General features: G+C 38.0%; 2 protein-coding genes across 5 annotated transcripts; both read right to left on the reverse strand.

The window, feature by feature from the left end:
• Positions 1 to 3,206: 3,206 nt before the first annotated feature.
• Positions 3,207 to 5,577, reverse strand: LOC129764798 (uncharacterized). Of its 4 annotated transcripts, XM_055764288.1 has the most exons (5): positions 5,372 to 5,577; positions 5,230 to 5,292; positions 4,975 to 5,105; positions 4,093 to 4,145; positions 3,207 to 3,514 (listed from the first exon to the last, which is right to left on the reverse strand). In XM_055764288.1, exons 1-5 carry the CDS (start codon positions 5,376 to 5,378, stop codon positions 3,478 to 3,480), a joined length of 291 nt encoding a protein of 96 aa, XP_055620263.1. In that variant the 5' UTR covers positions 5,379 to 5,577; the 3' UTR covers positions 3,207 to 3,477. The 4 variants fall into 4 exon arrangements, 1 of the variants encoding a protein (XP_055620263.1); XR_008741237.1 differs by lacking the exons at positions 3,207 to 3,514; positions 4,093 to 4,145 and having other exon boundaries at positions 4,168 to 5,077; positions 5,136 to 5,292; positions 5,403 to 5,577; XR_008741236.1 differs by lacking the exons at positions 3,207 to 3,514; positions 4,093 to 4,145 and having other exon boundaries at positions 4,169 to 5,105; positions 5,163 to 5,292; positions 5,403 to 5,577.
• A 1,630-nt stretch (positions 5,578 to 7,207) lies between these two features.
• Positions 7,208 to 17,081, reverse strand: LOC129764795 (galectin-8-like). Its single transcript, XM_055764285.1, has 5 exons — positions 16,821 to 17,081; positions 16,305 to 16,755; positions 16,060 to 16,233; positions 15,920 to 15,999; positions 7,208 to 7,622 (listed from the first exon to the last, which is right to left on the reverse strand). Exons 1-5 carry the CDS (start codon positions 16,845 to 16,847, stop codon positions 7,524 to 7,526), a joined length of 831 nt encoding a protein of 276 aa, XP_055620260.1. The 5' UTR covers positions 16,848 to 17,081; the 3' UTR covers positions 7,208 to 7,523.
• Between the last annotated feature and the right edge of the window lie 184 nt (positions 17,082 to 17,265).

Genomic DNA, 17,265 nt, shown 5'->3' on the forward strand with positions numbered 1-17,265 from the left:
TTTGTGCTCCTCAAATCGTACCGACCAAAACGGGCAACCAGAGCAGCAGCGAAATAGAATGAAGCACGATTGGAAAGGAAAAAGAAAAAAATTAACAAAACATTGGTCGCAGTCTCACACATGCGTAATTCTCGAGCCAGCCAGTCAGCTTAAAAATCCCCGCTCCGCTGCCGTAACGATCATTCTTTGTGTGGACACCGACTGGACAACATCGTTGCTGGACGGGCTGGACGGCGAGGGATCGAGTGCCTTTCTCAAGGCAAGAGGGCGGAGGTGGTAGCGCTGGAGTAAAGTAGAGTAGAGTTTTCAAAGGGCCTTTCTCAAGGCTAGAGACGAATGAACTGCAAAAGTTTAAAGTCTCTATAATACAATACCTTCCTTCCTTCCTTCCGTAACGATCATTCTCATTCAAACCGTACACCACATCGGTTCGCATCTCAACACATCAACAAACCAACCCAAGCAGACATGTCTGGACATGGCAAAGGAGGAAAAGTGAAGGGAAAGGCAAAATCCCGCTCGAACCGTGTTTAGTTTCGGCCGCCGAAGTGATCGAGTTAGCTGGCAAAGCTGCTCGCGACAATAAGAAAAACTGAATTCGGATCAGAACACATTCGGTGGACATCAAGACAACAGGCAGTTGCAGTGAGTGGCGAGTGGCAAACGCAATCGCAAAACGGCAGCTGGTAGCAGAATAAAAAAGTTTATTCTTTTTACTTTGGTGGCAAATCCAGAACAAGGCGGCATCGAGGGCGTTCGAAAAGGTTTTTTTCAAAACCACGAGTACAAAGTTTTCTAAATTGGAACCATTCCATAAAACAAGGCGCTTATCAGGGCCATTAAACCTTTCAAAAAAGAGTTTACGAAATACAGTTCAATGCTTTCTAAAATAATATCCAAAATAATAATAAAACATAAATTGATTTTTTCATAATTTGTTTGCCAGGATCTGATGAGTATGTGAATTTGGCAGTTGTTCTGAGCTTATTGATAGCTGGGGACTTTCCTGATTATTCAATTTTCACCAATTCTTAAATTGTTTCCAGATTGAAAGTACAGTAATTTACAATTAGTTCGACATTTAGCTAATTGGACGGACATGTAATGCGACATATTTAGTTGGACATTTTTGTAAACATAGAGTTCGGGGTCCAAATTATGACCCCACATTGAAAGTCGACATTGTACCACTGTCATCGCAAATGTTCAATTACAGGTTAAAATCGCCTCCAATGCGACAATGAGTGGTGCTTCGGCACGTCGCATTGAATGTAATTTACTGTAAAACATGTCACAAAGCTGGATGGGAAGAAATTTTCCAACTGTGAAAGCTGTGGCGAGTGGCAACAAATCGCTAAACAGGAAGGTTTAGCCGAACAAGATGGGGATATCGAGTGATAACAAAACAATAAACTCTTTAGATTGAAGATAATTTTGTGATCCTGAAAAGGACCCTTTTTAGCCTGTATGTGAATCCAACAAGCGAACAAATCGTAATGAATGTATTTTTTTGCCATCGCTGCCTTTTAACGCTCATTCGTTCGTCTCGTTGGACTCGCCCCTCTGGCTGAGTCTGCCGATTTTTCTCTATCCTGTGAGCGTGTACCGCTAAAGTACAAAACGTGCGGATCCGCTGAAAAATATATCATTCTCTTCCAAACCGTAAATCAGTGTGGTTGTATGGCATCGTTCCACATCACATCGCATCAACGGATTGGTGCCGGAGCACCAGTATACCTAATAGCGGTTATAGAATTTCGGCCGCCGGAGTGCTTGAGTTGGCTTGCAAAGCTGCTCACGACAACAAGAAAACTCGCCTACAGAACAGAGCACATTCGGTTCGATGGCAACAACTAGTTTCAGCGAGTGGCAAACGCAATCGCAGAACGGCAGCAGGTAGATGAAGGAAAAAGTTTGTTTATACAGACTGCTTTGGTGACAAAACCAGCCACCGTAAAACACCGCGCTTTTCAGGGCCATTAAACCATTCAAAGAAGAGTTATTAAAAGTTATTCAAAATACCAATGCATTCTAAAGTGACATAATATGACATATAATATAAACTGATTTATTTTGTTTATGCTTGTTCTTGAACTTATTGGTGGTTGGGGCCTTTTAAATTGATCATTCAGTTTTCACAAACCCATGCTTGGTTTCCGAATTAAAAGTGGCTTCAAATTACAACACATTGTATGCAGGATGGCATTGACGAATTTTCTCGGTAGCAAGAACTGCTTTCTTTGGTTGATAACTGGTGTTGAAAATTGACTGACGTTACATCTGCATTGCATAGAAAATTAACTAAGGAGCAACATGATGAGCTATGTATTTCCTGCTGCTCTGTTCTTTTTGTAAAAGGACTTTAATCCGAAGGTCATCCGTCGCTGTATTCACTGTTGGTTTTTCAGAACGCTTCTAGCTCGTTTATTTCTCGACAGATCGTAGAGTTCGTCTCCAAAACCTCAGTTCTTTTTCATTTGTATTTACTTTGTTTGCGGAGACTACAAATCTTACAATTCATTCGTCTCCGAAACCACAGTTTAAGGTACGGTAATGTGCTCAATAGTGAAATATATGATAGTGAATGAGCTGATAACCACCTATGCATTCCCTATCACAGCCATCATTTTGATTGTACGATATGTGTATACGCCGAAAGATGCCCGGCGTTGAACATTTAATAAGTACAAAGCCTTCAGAAAAAAACAATAATCAAGTTTGTAAAAAAAACGCAAAAAACACAACACCAAAGGTTCTTTTCAGAACCCCCAACATGTTCATGAAGAGTAAACAGTAAACTAATCCATTTTTCAGGTAGATAGGTAGGTATTCACGTAGCAGAAGAAAATAAAAAAAATATATTCGAAATATATACTTAGCAAAAGCTGTCCCCTTTGTATAGTCCTACGTCACTCCGGTTATGTCCCCGACATTACCCACCCGTCTTTTTTTCTTGCATCAAAACCAATCCATCATCTCACTTCCCACCGCGTCACGATTTGTTACGTAAGACCCCAAAAGGATCTCTTTCATCCATAAACCATGAACCGAACGCCGTTCGAATTGATCCACTCTGCGGCGCAGATGGAAGTCTTTTATCCGGAAGATATTTATTTACATAAAATCGAATCGTTGAGACGCAATTCCAACCAGACTAGCTCTACAAAAATAATAAAATCAACGGTTTATTTTTCTTCTGTTTCTATAATAGTCGTTTTTGGGCGTTTTTTTTCTGCCGTATCCTATTCACATGTCCTTCCGATATCACAGCTTTGGCCTTCGATTCGTAACCAGTCGATGATGTCTGACGGAGGGAGAGAGCGTAGATTTCATGCTTTTAACGCTCAGTGGCGTGGTTCAGCTATTTTTGGCCGTCCTCACCAATACCGCGCCGAGTACACACCTCTTTTTTGTCGTTTATGCCACTGGATGAGAATAGAGGCGGTGGTGGAGATGGATGGAGGTAAAGGAAATCCATCATTTCCAGTATTTGCTACCGTTGGTGATGGTTGTCCTGGACGAGAGAAAAGAAGAAATCCGCTGGAAAAGGGGATCGAGGGTGGGCTCCGGAGATGAATGGAAGTTCAATGGCAAGAGACTCATGGGGTTAAGTGGTTGCAGTCAAGGCGCCTTCATATATACCAGGTGAAACAATCATATGAAATGCACTTTCAGCCATATTGGAATTGCTGTCGGTATTGTTTACAAACAGCTCTGGTGAAAATCTCTACCCGGTCTGAAGAACAGGAAAATCATCAGAACGCTACCGGCGGCTCTCTACAAACTGCTACGACGCTTATTCGAACGATGCCTACTATGTTCGGCTTTCGCGAATTTTTGTGAAAAATAAGGGATGATTTTGAAGAATTTCAATCTTATTCATTTCATGCACTACTCTCGCATGTGAAAATGCAAAAATGGCGTATCCTAGCAATAACAAAAAAAAACAAGCCCCGCTCCACAAACCGTAATCCCCTTCTTATTGAAGTGATGATGTTGCTTCACCTGTTATACATTTATCATTTATACAAGCGCCTTGGTTGCAGTGAAGGATGGGTCATGGACGAAGGTGAGCGCTCGGTGCATACGTACCGATGGATGAGGTTCCGGGAGTTTCCCGATGACGCAGTTGTTGCGAAAAGAGACTATGGGAGGAAAAAAATATCTTGAAAATAACGGAACGAAAATCTAATTGAATTCATTATTAGATTCTCTCATAGCTCTATGATCAATTCATTTGTAGTGGGTCGATGTAACGTAAAACATAGGTAAAATCAATTAGTGTTAACTGTTAGTGTAAATTGTAAACCATAGATTAGCATCAATAATTTTCTGAATCATCGCGATCATATAGAGTCCCAAAACTAGCCGGAATTTCTTTACATCGCTATGTAGTGGGGGATCATCAAACTTAAACTGAAGAAGAGTGGAAAAATGGCAAAAGATGTTGCTTTTATGCCCAGATACTAGAAAAAAATAAAGCCGATAAGGTTTACCAGTAGCTTGTGCAGAAGTTAAGGGCACTTATCCAGCACAAAGTTCGGATTTTCATTCGAGAGAATTGAAAGTCGCAAATCTCATATTGGATATTTAAATTACAATAAACGCAGCAGATTTTCTTCTAATGTCGTTTCATTTTTATTTGACAGATTCAGGGATACAACCGATTGAAGGCGTACCGATTCCAAATTGGCAGGGCTCTACGCATTTTTCTCAATTGAGTTGTTTTTCGTCGTGATTTGCAGTAAACAATCGCAATTTCTCTGACCTTCGGTCAGAAAGTTACCATCTGATACCATAACACATATGTTGATGTGTATGGCCAAGAAACGGCGAAGGGGTCAAGGCGTAATCATAGAGCAGATAAATTACGTTGTAAGTGTATATCAGCGACAAAACTTCCCTTGTTACATGTGAAGCACGCCTCGTTATATACTTTCGAGGCATGAATGGGTCTGAACGGGTGACACATACATGTTTCTCCTTTCGCCATGAATTTTCTGCTCTCATTGACGTCATCGTGCCTAGGCACGGACGAGATCGTGTCCATGGAACACCCTCGCTCCATTGCCAGCCGCTGGAAAAAGGAACGAGTTTTGTCCAAACTGTAGAAAGAAAAATAAAATTGATATTACGTAATATTTCAAACTCTGAAGCTGTACAATGTGGGAATAAATGGGGGTTTCAGTGTTTGGACAAAGTAGATTAAATTGGCAATAATTTATTCACCGCTCTCATAATACTGCCGAATTGTCGAATCACTTCCAGTTGTTTTTGTTGCAATTCTAAACCCTGAAATGAAAACGGGAAATAATTTCATTTTACTACCCGATCCATTTTATTCCGTCCAGTTAGTCATTCACTGGGTTACATTGCATGTTGATTCGATCAATTCCGCTTACTTATATTCCGACCATTTTGAACGAACCGGTACCACAGGACACATCAAAACAACTGGATATAGGACTTCCTCGAAAATACTGCCATTATTACACCATAGTCAAGCATTTTTACGAAAATCATGACTTTCATTAGAAATCACTTCCTGAAACCAATGTACAATGATTGGCCGTATGACAAAGGCTTCGAATGACTTTTGTGCACGTAGAAAAAAGTCACAGGAGAGTTGTGTCCGAGACACGACCGCATGGTTGACATAGGGTTCCGTTAGGCTATCTGTTGATTTTGGATATTTTTGAAGAATTACATCGTTAAACTAATGATGTGGTGGCGATAATGATGTGGTGGCCCTGAAAAGGGCCGTTTTTTGGTTGTTGGGCAGTGTTTACCGAAGGATGATGACAAGAGGATGGTAAACAGTCGTTGGATGATGCGTATCAGATGAAAAATACCAAAGTGGAACGAGATATGATGAAAACCGCCCTCTGTAATCTTAGACGAGATACCTTCTGTGTTATATGTGGATGAAATAAAGAAAAAAAAACTCACCAAGGTAATATCAGATAACTACCAATACCGAATATAATTTCCAATGTATCTCATCAATAAATACATGTTACATTAATATAGAGAAAATATATTTGAAATGGAAAAAGTATTTTTTTTATTTTTTTACTTTCTGATGGTTTTTTCACCCAATGCGAATTTGATTTGAACTAACAACACCATAGAACATAGTAGAACATATGGGATATCACTTTTTCTAATATTTCTTCACTTTTCCAATTTTTCTCGTCGAATAAACTTTCCTTGGGTGAAAATGAATACAACAAAACAGACAGCTTTAACCAAACGACCCGTTCTCGAGTGAGAACACACCTTGGTTTGTATTTATGAGAATTGAAATAAATCGTTTCATATATCAAGTCATTTTTAACACAACTGATACCATATACAATTTTACACTTACACTTGTGCTAAATGTCTCACAATACACGATCGGTCATTGATATGAAATTTCACGAAGCAACCAACATTAAAGTTCCAAATTTATATTTTATTTGCTAGAATTAATCGTATTACTCACCTTACTTACAATTAAAAAAAGGCTCCCGACTTGCATATATTTGTAATGTCGATTTCCCCCAGACAGCTTGGTTGTGATGTCTCTGTTAGAGAACAAATTTCGGTGGGACCAAAAGCTCCCCCTACTTTTATGTATTTGAAATGCCGATATCCCCCAGGCAGCATGGTTTCGATGTCGACACCACATGTGTCGTCAATTTCGACCAATCAGAAATGGGTATTTCCGTTAGGATAGGGGTTGAGATTTTTCAATTGTTTGATAGTTAGTTTCGTGACATATGAGGGGTTTAGAATGAAAGGGGTGTAAGTGATTTGATCGATTTCTTTACATCGACTCTCTCTTTGGGTCATAACTTAGCTGCAAATACATTCCCAGCTGTATTTACCAACGTGGAAAATAGGTCAGAACCTGATCTATCGGATTCTACAGCAAACTTAAATTGGAACGTTTTTACAGTTGAGTTATTAACTAAATAAAAATTTGATGAAGAGAAATCGATCAAGTCACTTACACCCCTTGCATTCTGAGCCCCTCATATATTATTTTCTTCAATATAAAAAATTGTCATGGAGTGCCTAAATCGATTGATGCAAGAATTTTATCAATACATCATAAAACAACTGAGCAATAAGCGTTTGAAATTGGAAAATTTGCACGATGTACTTGGTTTTTCGATTTTCAATTTGTACCCCAATTTGTTCCCGAAAGACCTAATCCTACGTCAAAAGGAAATGTTCGCCGGGAGCCAGATCACTTTAATACCGGTATAGTCGAAGCAAACAGATTAATTTTATTGATAAAACTTGATGGTATTGTGCTAATTTTTGTTGCAATTACTCTTCTATTGTCCAAAGCTGGACGTTTTCGGATGATTGCTTCCCTCAGACAGTCCAACTGTGTTCCGTACTGGCCAGAACCAGGAGTGTGATCGTAGGGAAGTTGCTCACAGTAGATGGTTCCCGGAAAACTTACAGCGAATCCTTCCTGACGGTCAATTCTGGTGATTACGATTCATGATCCGGTCATACGTCCATCGTCACAAACGCAATCGCCTGGATAGAATGTACAATCCGAGTCCACATATCGATACAAAAAGAATGAATTTGATGGTTTTCAGCAGAATGCAGCAAATTTTCTGAAAGGGAGAAAATTTTGTATGAAACAACACTGAAACAGAAATTCAATATTTAATAAAGGATGACCAGAAAAAACCTTGAATCACCAAGCATTCACTTGATAAGCATACGCGCAACCGTTGAGGCTACGTAGAACCCTTTTTGAACTGATAAATTTGAGCCTGCCAATGCAAAAGCTAAATACGGTCCTGATCACGAACATCACTGCAACATACGCTTTCACGTCACTCATACTTCACTTAATCTTTTTGTGTCTATCATCATTGTCACATTCTTTTCCTGAAGAAAATATGTCACCCTTCTAAACTCGAGTCGACCGCGAGTAATCGGTATCCTATATTATTAACATAGAATTAAGGAAACATGTATATATATATATATATATATATATATATATATATATATATATATATATATATATATATATATATATATATATATATATATATATATATATATATACTAGTAACAATACAGTAAGGAGTTCGGCTCCTTTAAACTTATGTATCTGAGCCTGTAAAAATAAACGATTTAAATTAAAAAAATCATTGTCACGGACAGTTGCGTGTAAAAATGAACTCCGTGAAGCGAAAGAGTTCATTCCCGTTTACAAGAGATATTTTTTGACGTAGGATTACGTCTTTCGGGAACATGTTGGGGTATAAATTGAAAATCGAAAATCGAGCACATCGTGAAAATTGTCCAATTTCAAACGCATATTGCTCAGTCATTTCATGATGGATTGATGAAATTTTTGCGTCAATCGATTTCGCCACTCCAAAACAATTTTTTATATTGAAGATAATAATATATGTCATGAAACTAACTATCGCACTATTGAAAAATTTCAATCCCTATCCTAACGGAAATAACCACATCTGATTGGTCGAAATTTACGACACCTGTGGCGGGTCCCTAACAGAGACATCAAAACCAAGCTGCCTGGGGGAAATCGTATCCAAAATCAACAGATAGCCTAACGGAATCCTACGTCAACTATGCGGTCGTGTCTCGGACACAACCCTCCTGTGACTTTTTTTATCCCATTTATTCATTTATCAGGCTCGCATTTTATCTGTAACAGAGCCGGGGTTTTTATCGTGTACATGTATATATGTTTATGTTTCTATAAACTGTAAATTACACAGTAGTAGTAGTAGCCATTTAGGCGTTAGGTTTTCTGTTCCATTACATTATGGTAAATTGCAATGTAGTAGCCATTTAGGCGTAAGGGTATTCTATCTGTTCTTCCATTGTTCAGCAGGCCGAACAGCGGAGGCAATTGATATTTATCATTGTTGGGTTATTTATAGAACATTTTTCTTGCAGAGCAGAGCAGTTGTATGGATGAATCGATCTTTGTTCCACCGTGGATCGATCTCCATAGCTGATGATGATTGCGTGGACGTAGTTATTCTATAACAACACAAAGATGGTCAATTGAGGGCCCTGAGTTTGAACTCACGATCGATCGCTTAGTAAGCGATCGCATAACCAAGTGGCTACGAAGACCCCCTTACAAGAGATATGTCGGTTGCATAATTTCGGGCGTTTGAACGTTATGTCGGCTGCGTAATTTCGGACGATCGAACGTTATGTTGGTAAAATTAATACAGTGCGTCAGATAATGTTCCATTCAATTAAGCGTATGTTTTGGAATGATAAGTGTGCAGTTAAATCTCGATGATTCGGTATTTCAATGTCAACTATTCGGGCTCATCCCATGATTCGTTTGTTTGGTGCGTTAGTTTGCTGAATCAAACGCAGGTTCAAAAATGAGGAGGAATACTTGGTTGATCGTGAATAATGTAGTTGTTGAATATATGGGAATGTAATTTTATTTTCTCTTTCTATAAATTACTCTAGAGATAAAACATGACTATTATAGTTAGTAACCGATATCTCGTATACTCTTGTTCTTAGCTCTGTCTCATTCGTTTGAATAGTGAGAAGTATTTAATATAGGTCAACTTTAGAATCATTTTTCAAAACCATTTCTACAATTCTTATATCTCAGAACAAAACCCGAATTTATTTACCTCACGATCAGTATAATCTTAGCTACTCCCATATGGGTTTCTGAAGTTTAATCCTCTTATCCTTTCCATTATCGTTTAATTTGACATACGGGACATGAGGTTTTATTTAACTATGTAAATAGAAACTGGTCAGCAGCGTCATTCAGAGGCGTAATCTTCATATAAAACATCTGATGGGATTCAAGAAATTTCCCAAAAGCAAAAAGGGATTCAGATTTTCTTTATACGGATATCAAAAATATGGCAAAAGAACTAGATAAGAATTTAAAAACAGTATCTTGTATCATGTTTGCAATGACAGACTCATTTTTTCTTTGTTTGAAACTTATTATTACTTTTTTAATATTCTTTCATTCAAAGTATGTCTTCAAAACAATACCGTTGAAAACATCTATTATGTAAAAAGAAAAGAAGCCTTATTCGTTATAACTATCGTCCTGATTCGGATTACAAAAACCAGCTCTGCAATATTGGAAAAACTTTACGGTTATAATTATATTCTCAATATATACAAATCAATGTTATACATAATCAATCATAATGATCGTATTTGGGCCAGTGGCCTCCAGCATATTGAACTAATTTATCAAAAATATCAACTAAATAATACCTGTGCATAAAGTTGAGATCTGTTTTCTGCATCATATGCCTTAAGCGTCCGAAATATGATTCAGAAAGGTACGTTGAAAGCACGTAAGATTCCTCGCAAATATTCTAATGAATGAGAAAAGAGAATGGATAGCTAAAAAATCCTTCAGCTATTCATGTAGCATCGTGTATTCAGGGGTTTCAGCATGAAACAAACAATTCAATCTGTTGATCTGGGCAAAATATTCTCCAAGAAAAACCAACATAGGTTATGTCATTGAAACATTGAGGGCAGTCAGTATTCTTGAAGCAGTCTGATTTTCGTCACAATTACACAGTTGATGGGCGCAAACAACATTCGAAACAAAGTATTCCAATATTGAAAGTTTTTTTCAAACTTTTCCGTATCTCAGTGAACACTACGTAAAAGTAGGTAATCGGTAGACCTTTTTGCCATTTCAGTATCGTTGATTTATTTTTTAGAAAAACAAAACATCGTTCCTAAATGGGTACTTTTAGGGTATGGCATAAAAAAATAGATTTGCGAAAATTAATTTTACCGCGTTTTCATTATCGATGCACCCCTCGGTCTTGACAGGTGGTTGTTTACATCTGACACAAACATAATTTTCATAGCTGTTTAGTCAACTTTTCGTTTGTAGTGACATATTTTTGACGCTGTGGAAACTTCCGGAAAGTGGTTAAAAAGCAAATCTCATCACTAGTTCAAAATTTGATTGTGCGTAACTTCCAGCGTAAGAGTCTCAACGAAACATTGTTGAGAAGTATGGGGTAAGCCATGATGCTTTACAGTTGGTCATTCGGAAGCATCATGCTCGGCAGCGTGGCCGATCGACTCAGAAGTGGACCGGCATCTACAACCGACTATGAAGTATGCTGGTGGAAGCATCATGGTGTGGGACTATTTCTCGTGGACTGGGGAGGCAAACTTAGCGCAGGCCAACAGTTTTATGACTGCCGATGGTTACATCAACATTTTGTACGAGAACCTTGACTAATCCATGCTGAAAATGGGGTTGGAGGTTAACTACACATTCCACCAAAGCTTACTGCGAAAGAAACAGCAGCATTCTTCCGATCGAACCGGATCAAACCGATGGTGAGGCCACCTCACAGTCCCGACTTCAATTCTATGGAGAATTTATGGGCGATTTCGGACAACATGGTGGACAAAACTGACTTTACGAACAAGCAAGACTACTTTGCTGCGTGCGTTGAAGATAGTTTGGGACGAGGTACCTTGTGGAGAGTATGCCAAAGCTTTAACAGTTGGTTGTCGAGGCTAAAGAGGATCATATTGACTATAAATTATTTTAATTATTTGTAAAAAATAATAAAAACATAGAGATTTTATTATTTTTTATTTTTTTGAATATGAAGTGGATCTTTTTTATGTCATACCCTAAAAGTACAAAGGTACAAAAATCACTTTTTGTTTTTCTAAAAAATAAATCAAGGATACTGAAATGGAAAAATGGTCTACCTACTTTTACGTAGTACAGGTCGGATTCGATTATCCGGAAACTCGATTACCCGGGGTTCGATTATCCGGAATTTTAGACTCGATTATCTGGAGTATTTTATTTAAAAAATTTGAATAATTTGTACAATAATTCCATATTGGATAACCAATATGGGCTTGACTAACTCGACTAGTAGAACACAGGTATTTATGAAAAATGGAAATCCAAAATTTAAAAAAAAATCTACTTTTTAGCGACGGCCAAACTGAATTTCCAAGATCATGGAATACGCAGTTTTATAATGACAGTAGAACTAAAGGTGTCTTCCAAATTTCAGATCAATCAGTCAACAGGACCGGAATCCATTTTCTATCAATTCAAACAGGTCAAGCTGAATGAAACCATTCAAAACGTAATTAGTTGTTTGAGGAGTGCGGCCATCTTGGATTTGGATTTTTCATGATCTGCTATGTTCTGCTAGTCGAGAACTTTCTTTTGATACCCATATTGATATGATTATGAGAAAAAAAAAGATTAGCGTCATTCTGTGGTATATATATATATATATATATATGTCATTGTGGTATATATATATATATGTATATATAATACATATATATATATATATATGTATATATATATATATATATATATATATATATATACATAGTCATTTTGGATTTACATTTTTCATAAATAACTGTGTTCTACCAGTCAAGCCCTTTCAGTTGATATACATATTGATGTGGTTCTAAGAAAATATGTAATCCGTCATTTTCTAGCGGCCGTCATTTTTGGTTTACATTTTCAATAAATAATAAAATTCGGTACCCACATTGAAACGGTTGTGAGAAAATATGTAATCTGCCATTTTCTGGTGGCAGCCATTTTGGATTTGCGTTTTTCATTAATAACTGTATTCTACTAGTCAAGCCCTTTCATTTGATACCTATATTGATGGGGTTTTGAGAAAATATGTAATCCGCCATTTTGTGGTGGCGGCCATTTTGAATTTGCATTTTTAATAAATAACTGTATTCTACTAGTCAATCCCTTTCATTTGATATACATATTGAATCGGTTCTGAGAAAATATGTAATCCGCCATTTTGTAGCGGCCGCCATCTCGTATTTTCAAGATCATGGAATACGTAGTTTTATAATGACACCAGAGATAAAGATGTGTTCCAAATTTCAGGTCAATCGATCAACAAGAAAGGGGTTAAATTTCTATTAATGTGGTACAGCGCCACAGACAAAGTTACAAAGCTATAAAGTCACAAACATACAAACGGGTCAACCTAGATAAAACCGTTTAATAAATAAGTGCAAATCATAATTATATTACGTTTACCGATAACTTTTTTTGTATGATTCGATTATCCGGAGTGAAAAAAAAATCAATACTTCGGATAATCGAGTCCGACCTGTATTGACTGGAATACCGAAAAATTTGAAAATACTTTTGATGTTGGAACAATTTGATTTCAAATGGGGGTGGATCTGTTTTTGCACCCATCAGTGTATACTGAAATCTTTTTCATCTGTGATATTTCTTTCAAAAATCTGTTTCGCAATCCGTACCATTTAAAAATATTTGTTACATAGGAAAATCTGTTGAAAAAATAGTACTCAAGCCCCATTTTTCTTATTTGTTTGATGATTGTTATACACACTCTGGTTAAACTTTGAATGCATCAGTTTTTAAAGGTTTTGAGCTGCCCTTTGCTGTATGATCAAATGGTTAGGTTACAACATTGTGATCATCGTATCGTTGCTTTGTCAATCAAAATGTATAGTTTTGTTGTTGTTATAGAGCAATTTCAGATGAAATCGACAAATGACAAAACATGAATATTTTTTATTCGAATTTTTTTGTCTTTATTTAAGAGACTTTCAGCCGTAGGCTGGTTCGTCTCTGTTTGATTCGAATGAAAGTTTGTATAATGTTTGAGTTGGAAGAAATATGAGTTCTCCACAGAATTTGGGAATTTGTTGACTCAAGTGTAACATTCGAATAAGGCGTATCGATTTTAGTGAGATAAATCTTTGATAAATTATATCTCAAAAACTATGAATCCTACCGATATAGTGTCCTCGAAAGAGTTATATAGTATTGATATACAAACGTGAAAAAAAACAGTTACAAAAAAAAAGATCAATTTGCAATATCTAAATATTTTTTTGTAATTTTTTCATATAAAATAGAAGTCATGTGGAAAATTCAAAAAATGGGTACAAGATGGTGAAACTATGTTTGACGAACTTTGTGGAACATCGAATTTTTACAAATTTTCGAAACTTTGAATTTTTGTACGTTAACAATCATGTTTAACCACAAATTATGAATCCTGATGTGATTTAAATTAAAAAAGCTCTTTATCAATCTCCTTCTAAATGCAGCCATTCTCGAGATATTTGACAAAAAAAAACCATTTCTAATTTATTATTTCTAATATAGATTGCCTGTTGAGAGGATTGTGTCACATTTACCCGAAACCCACTCACCCGAATTCGACTCACCCGAATGTAACAAATAGCCGAATGCGACAGCTACCCGAATGTAACATCTACTCGAATTGACACTTACCCGAATGCGACATTAACCCGAATGTGACAATTACCCGAAAAAATGATATATTCGAATGATACGTGAATTTTATTATTAGGAAGTATTTGTGAAAGAAGTTTTTATAACGTATTATGAAATTTATCTATTCTTATGGCTGACGCAGCCCGTTCACTTAAAAGAAAGCTGTTGGTACATACGTATTACGGCACTGAAGTGCAATTTTTATAGTGAATTTATTTTGAATTATTTAATTTTGAATTGAATTAATTTATTCTGAGATCACTGTAATGGGGGCGATGTCCCCATCTATCGAGGATGATGAATCGAGGCGGCCTCAATCCAACAAGGTGATGCAATCTGAGTTGGCCGCCGACCGTAATGCACCAAGTAAACCTAACTAAAGGATCGTCTTCTATGTTTCAAACGAACCGGGCAATCGATGGAACACAGGTTTGCTTGCGAGAGGCCGCCGCTTCCGACAGCGGGTCGGCGGCCGACTCTGATTGCGTCACCTCGGCGGCTTGGTGCCGCCTCGGTGATTTATCCTCGTTAAATGGGGACCTCGCCCCCGTTACGTTGACCTCAGAATAAATTTCATCACAAAATAATAAATTCATGATAAAAATTGTGTAAGTACCATTTTTCATCAATCCTTTTCACATATTCATGGCATTTATGCTTTATATTTTTTATGTTAAAATTACCTGCCTAATTTTCGAAATATTCCATAACCCATGCTCATTATTGAATGATATCAGGGCCTGAAAGATTAATACGGAAAGGAAAGAAGACGGCATGTCAATTGTGCATACACTAATTTTTCAAAAATGACACCGCGAAGTCTTCAAAATCATTTTCAAATTTCCTCATTACAATTTTTCATTTCACTTCGTATTTTTGTTGCTTTTTCATGTTGTTTTGATTTAATCTTATTTATCAACACGAGATTCCACGAAACTCATAATCTGATTTGTCGGAATCTTTCCTTCTCATTCGGGTAAACATTCCATTCGAGTAAATGTTACATTCGGTTAAATGTCGCATTCGGGTATTTGTTACATTCGGGTATTAATAGCATTCGGGTAATTTTCCATTCGGGTATTTGTCGCATTCGGGTATTTGTCGCATTCGGGTATTTGTTACATTCGGGTATGTGTTACATTCGGGTAAATGTGTTTCGGGTAAACGTGTTTCTGGTGAATGGTATTCGGTTGAATGGGTCACAACCTTAAGGCGCGTCCACATCATGCCGAATGATGCCGATCGGTCTGTACAAGGCGGCATATTCGGTTCGTTATGTAATGTGGACGCCCCATCGGGTGCACGAAGCCGAAGTCCCATCCGATGCACGAAGTCGTCACGAACACACGAAGCACAATGTCGTCAACGCTAATTAACTTCGTTTTGTTTTGGTTCAACTTTCTCGAACCGGACCCACTTGTTTCGGGTTGGGTTTGGTTTGATTCGAGTTGGTTTTCGGCACGTCGGCAAGCCCGGGCGGTACGTCCACATTTAGTCGGCTTTACCGTGCGGCCAAGGCCGATTGGCGTAATGTGGACGCGTCTTTAGAGAGACGGTTTGTACTGAAACATTGGTAATTGTGGCTCTACTCACCCATAGTATTGCGATAAAAATTTTATGCTGTAATGTAGACGCGCTCTCGACGCTCTTTTGCACGACGCTGGGAATGTTAACTAGAAAAATGAAAACAGTCAAAACATACGCTTCATCCTTCAGCGGAATAGCACACGTACCTGCGAAGGGATGCTGGAAGAACATCGCAGGATTATACGCAGGCGGAGGGACATGTGAGTACACCACTGGTGACGGGGAGAAATACTGCGAACTTCCATGTGGCCATGATGGTATTTGGAAGGGGGGCAGTGGTGTTGTTTGAGATGGCAAGAATCCATTGTAAATTGGGGCACCTACACAATGGAGTGATAACATGATATTAAAACGTGATATTAAAACACTCTCACTATAACACAACTATTACTTGGAAGCACGCTGGTCGCTTTTGTAGGCATGGTATTCCAATTTTCATAAATCACAGCACGAATCACGCAACCGCCAGTAATGAAAATAAACTGCACAATTTGTACCGGACAACGGTGTGGGAAGGTAGCTAGTGTGCTGCCACCGATTTCCACCATGAAACCTTTCGTGTTCGCTTCTATGACCAAATCAAATTCTTCTTCGAAATTGATGGGACTGTTTACGATACGTTCCTCTTGGCCCCATTGACCGGCCCAGTGACTGTTACGTAGTACTTCTCGAGTGGCCGGGAGAATACTGAGCTGTAATGCAACGTCATCCATCGGACTCAACGAATCTCCGCTTTGCAGCTGTATCCGGCAATCTCCGTTGGGAATGCTAATTGAACCACGGATGCGAATGCGACTGGCTGGTTGCATTACTCCCGGAAGTTTTCCCATGAAAGGTAAGCTCTAAGAATGGAAAATTATCAAAAGTGTGAATCTATTGTTTTTTTAATAATCCTCCATACGCTTACCGGCGATAACACTCTTTCCGAAAGCATGATTTGCCTTGCGATTCTAGACACGCGATCTGCACGGACGCGTGGCGCGCTCTGTTAAGTGATGTTCGACCGAAATGATCTACAAGTCCATATGCGCGGTACTTTCAAATGTGGTGGCATTGAAAGCACACCGTATCTTACCGAACGAAAGGAGGAGATACTAAACCGACACGGCGCGTAGGTTATTACACTTAGCACTTGTCACGGCGTCATCGTGGTTGGATTCTGTTGCGCTCTTACGGTTTCTTAAACCTGCGAAAGGTGGTGACAGGAGTATAACAAAATACAGATACTATTTCTTCGAGTGAGAGTGAGGTTGCACGGCAGAACAAGTTACCAACTTGGGACTAAAGTTCATGTTGTTGGGCGTTGTAAAAAGATAGCTGTAATATTTTGTTAAATCGTAAAAATACAAGCT

Source organism: Toxorhynchites rutilus, chromosome 2 (assembly GCF_029784135.1).
Source record: "Toxorhynchites rutilus septentrionalis strain SRP chromosome 2, ASM2978413v1, whole genome shotgun sequence".
Classification (NCBI taxonomy): Eukaryota; Metazoa; Arthropoda; class Insecta; order Diptera; family Culicidae; genus Toxorhynchites; species Toxorhynchites rutilus.

Coding starts and splice junctions, on each gene's coding strand:
- LOC129764798 (XM_055764288.1), bottom strand. Junction 5,106..5,229: donor TCGGCAGTATTATGAGAGCG/GTGAATAAATTA, acceptor TTCTTTCTACAG/TTTGGACAAAACTCGTTCCT. Junction 4,146..4,974: donor CATGGCGAAAGGAGAAACAT/GTATGTGTCACC, acceptor TTCCTCCCATAG/TCTCTTTTCGCAACAACTGC.
- LOC129764795 (XM_055764285.1), bottom strand. CDS start 16,847: ATGCTTTCGGAAAGAGTGTTATCGCCG. Junction 16,234..16,304: donor AGCGACCAGCGTGCTTCCAA/GTAATAGTTGTG, acceptor TCCATTGTGTAG/GTGCCCCAATTTACAATGGA. Junction 16,000..16,059: donor CTTCCAGCATCCCTTCGCAG/GTACGTGTGCTA, acceptor TCATTTTTCTAG/TTAACATTCCCAGCGTCGTG.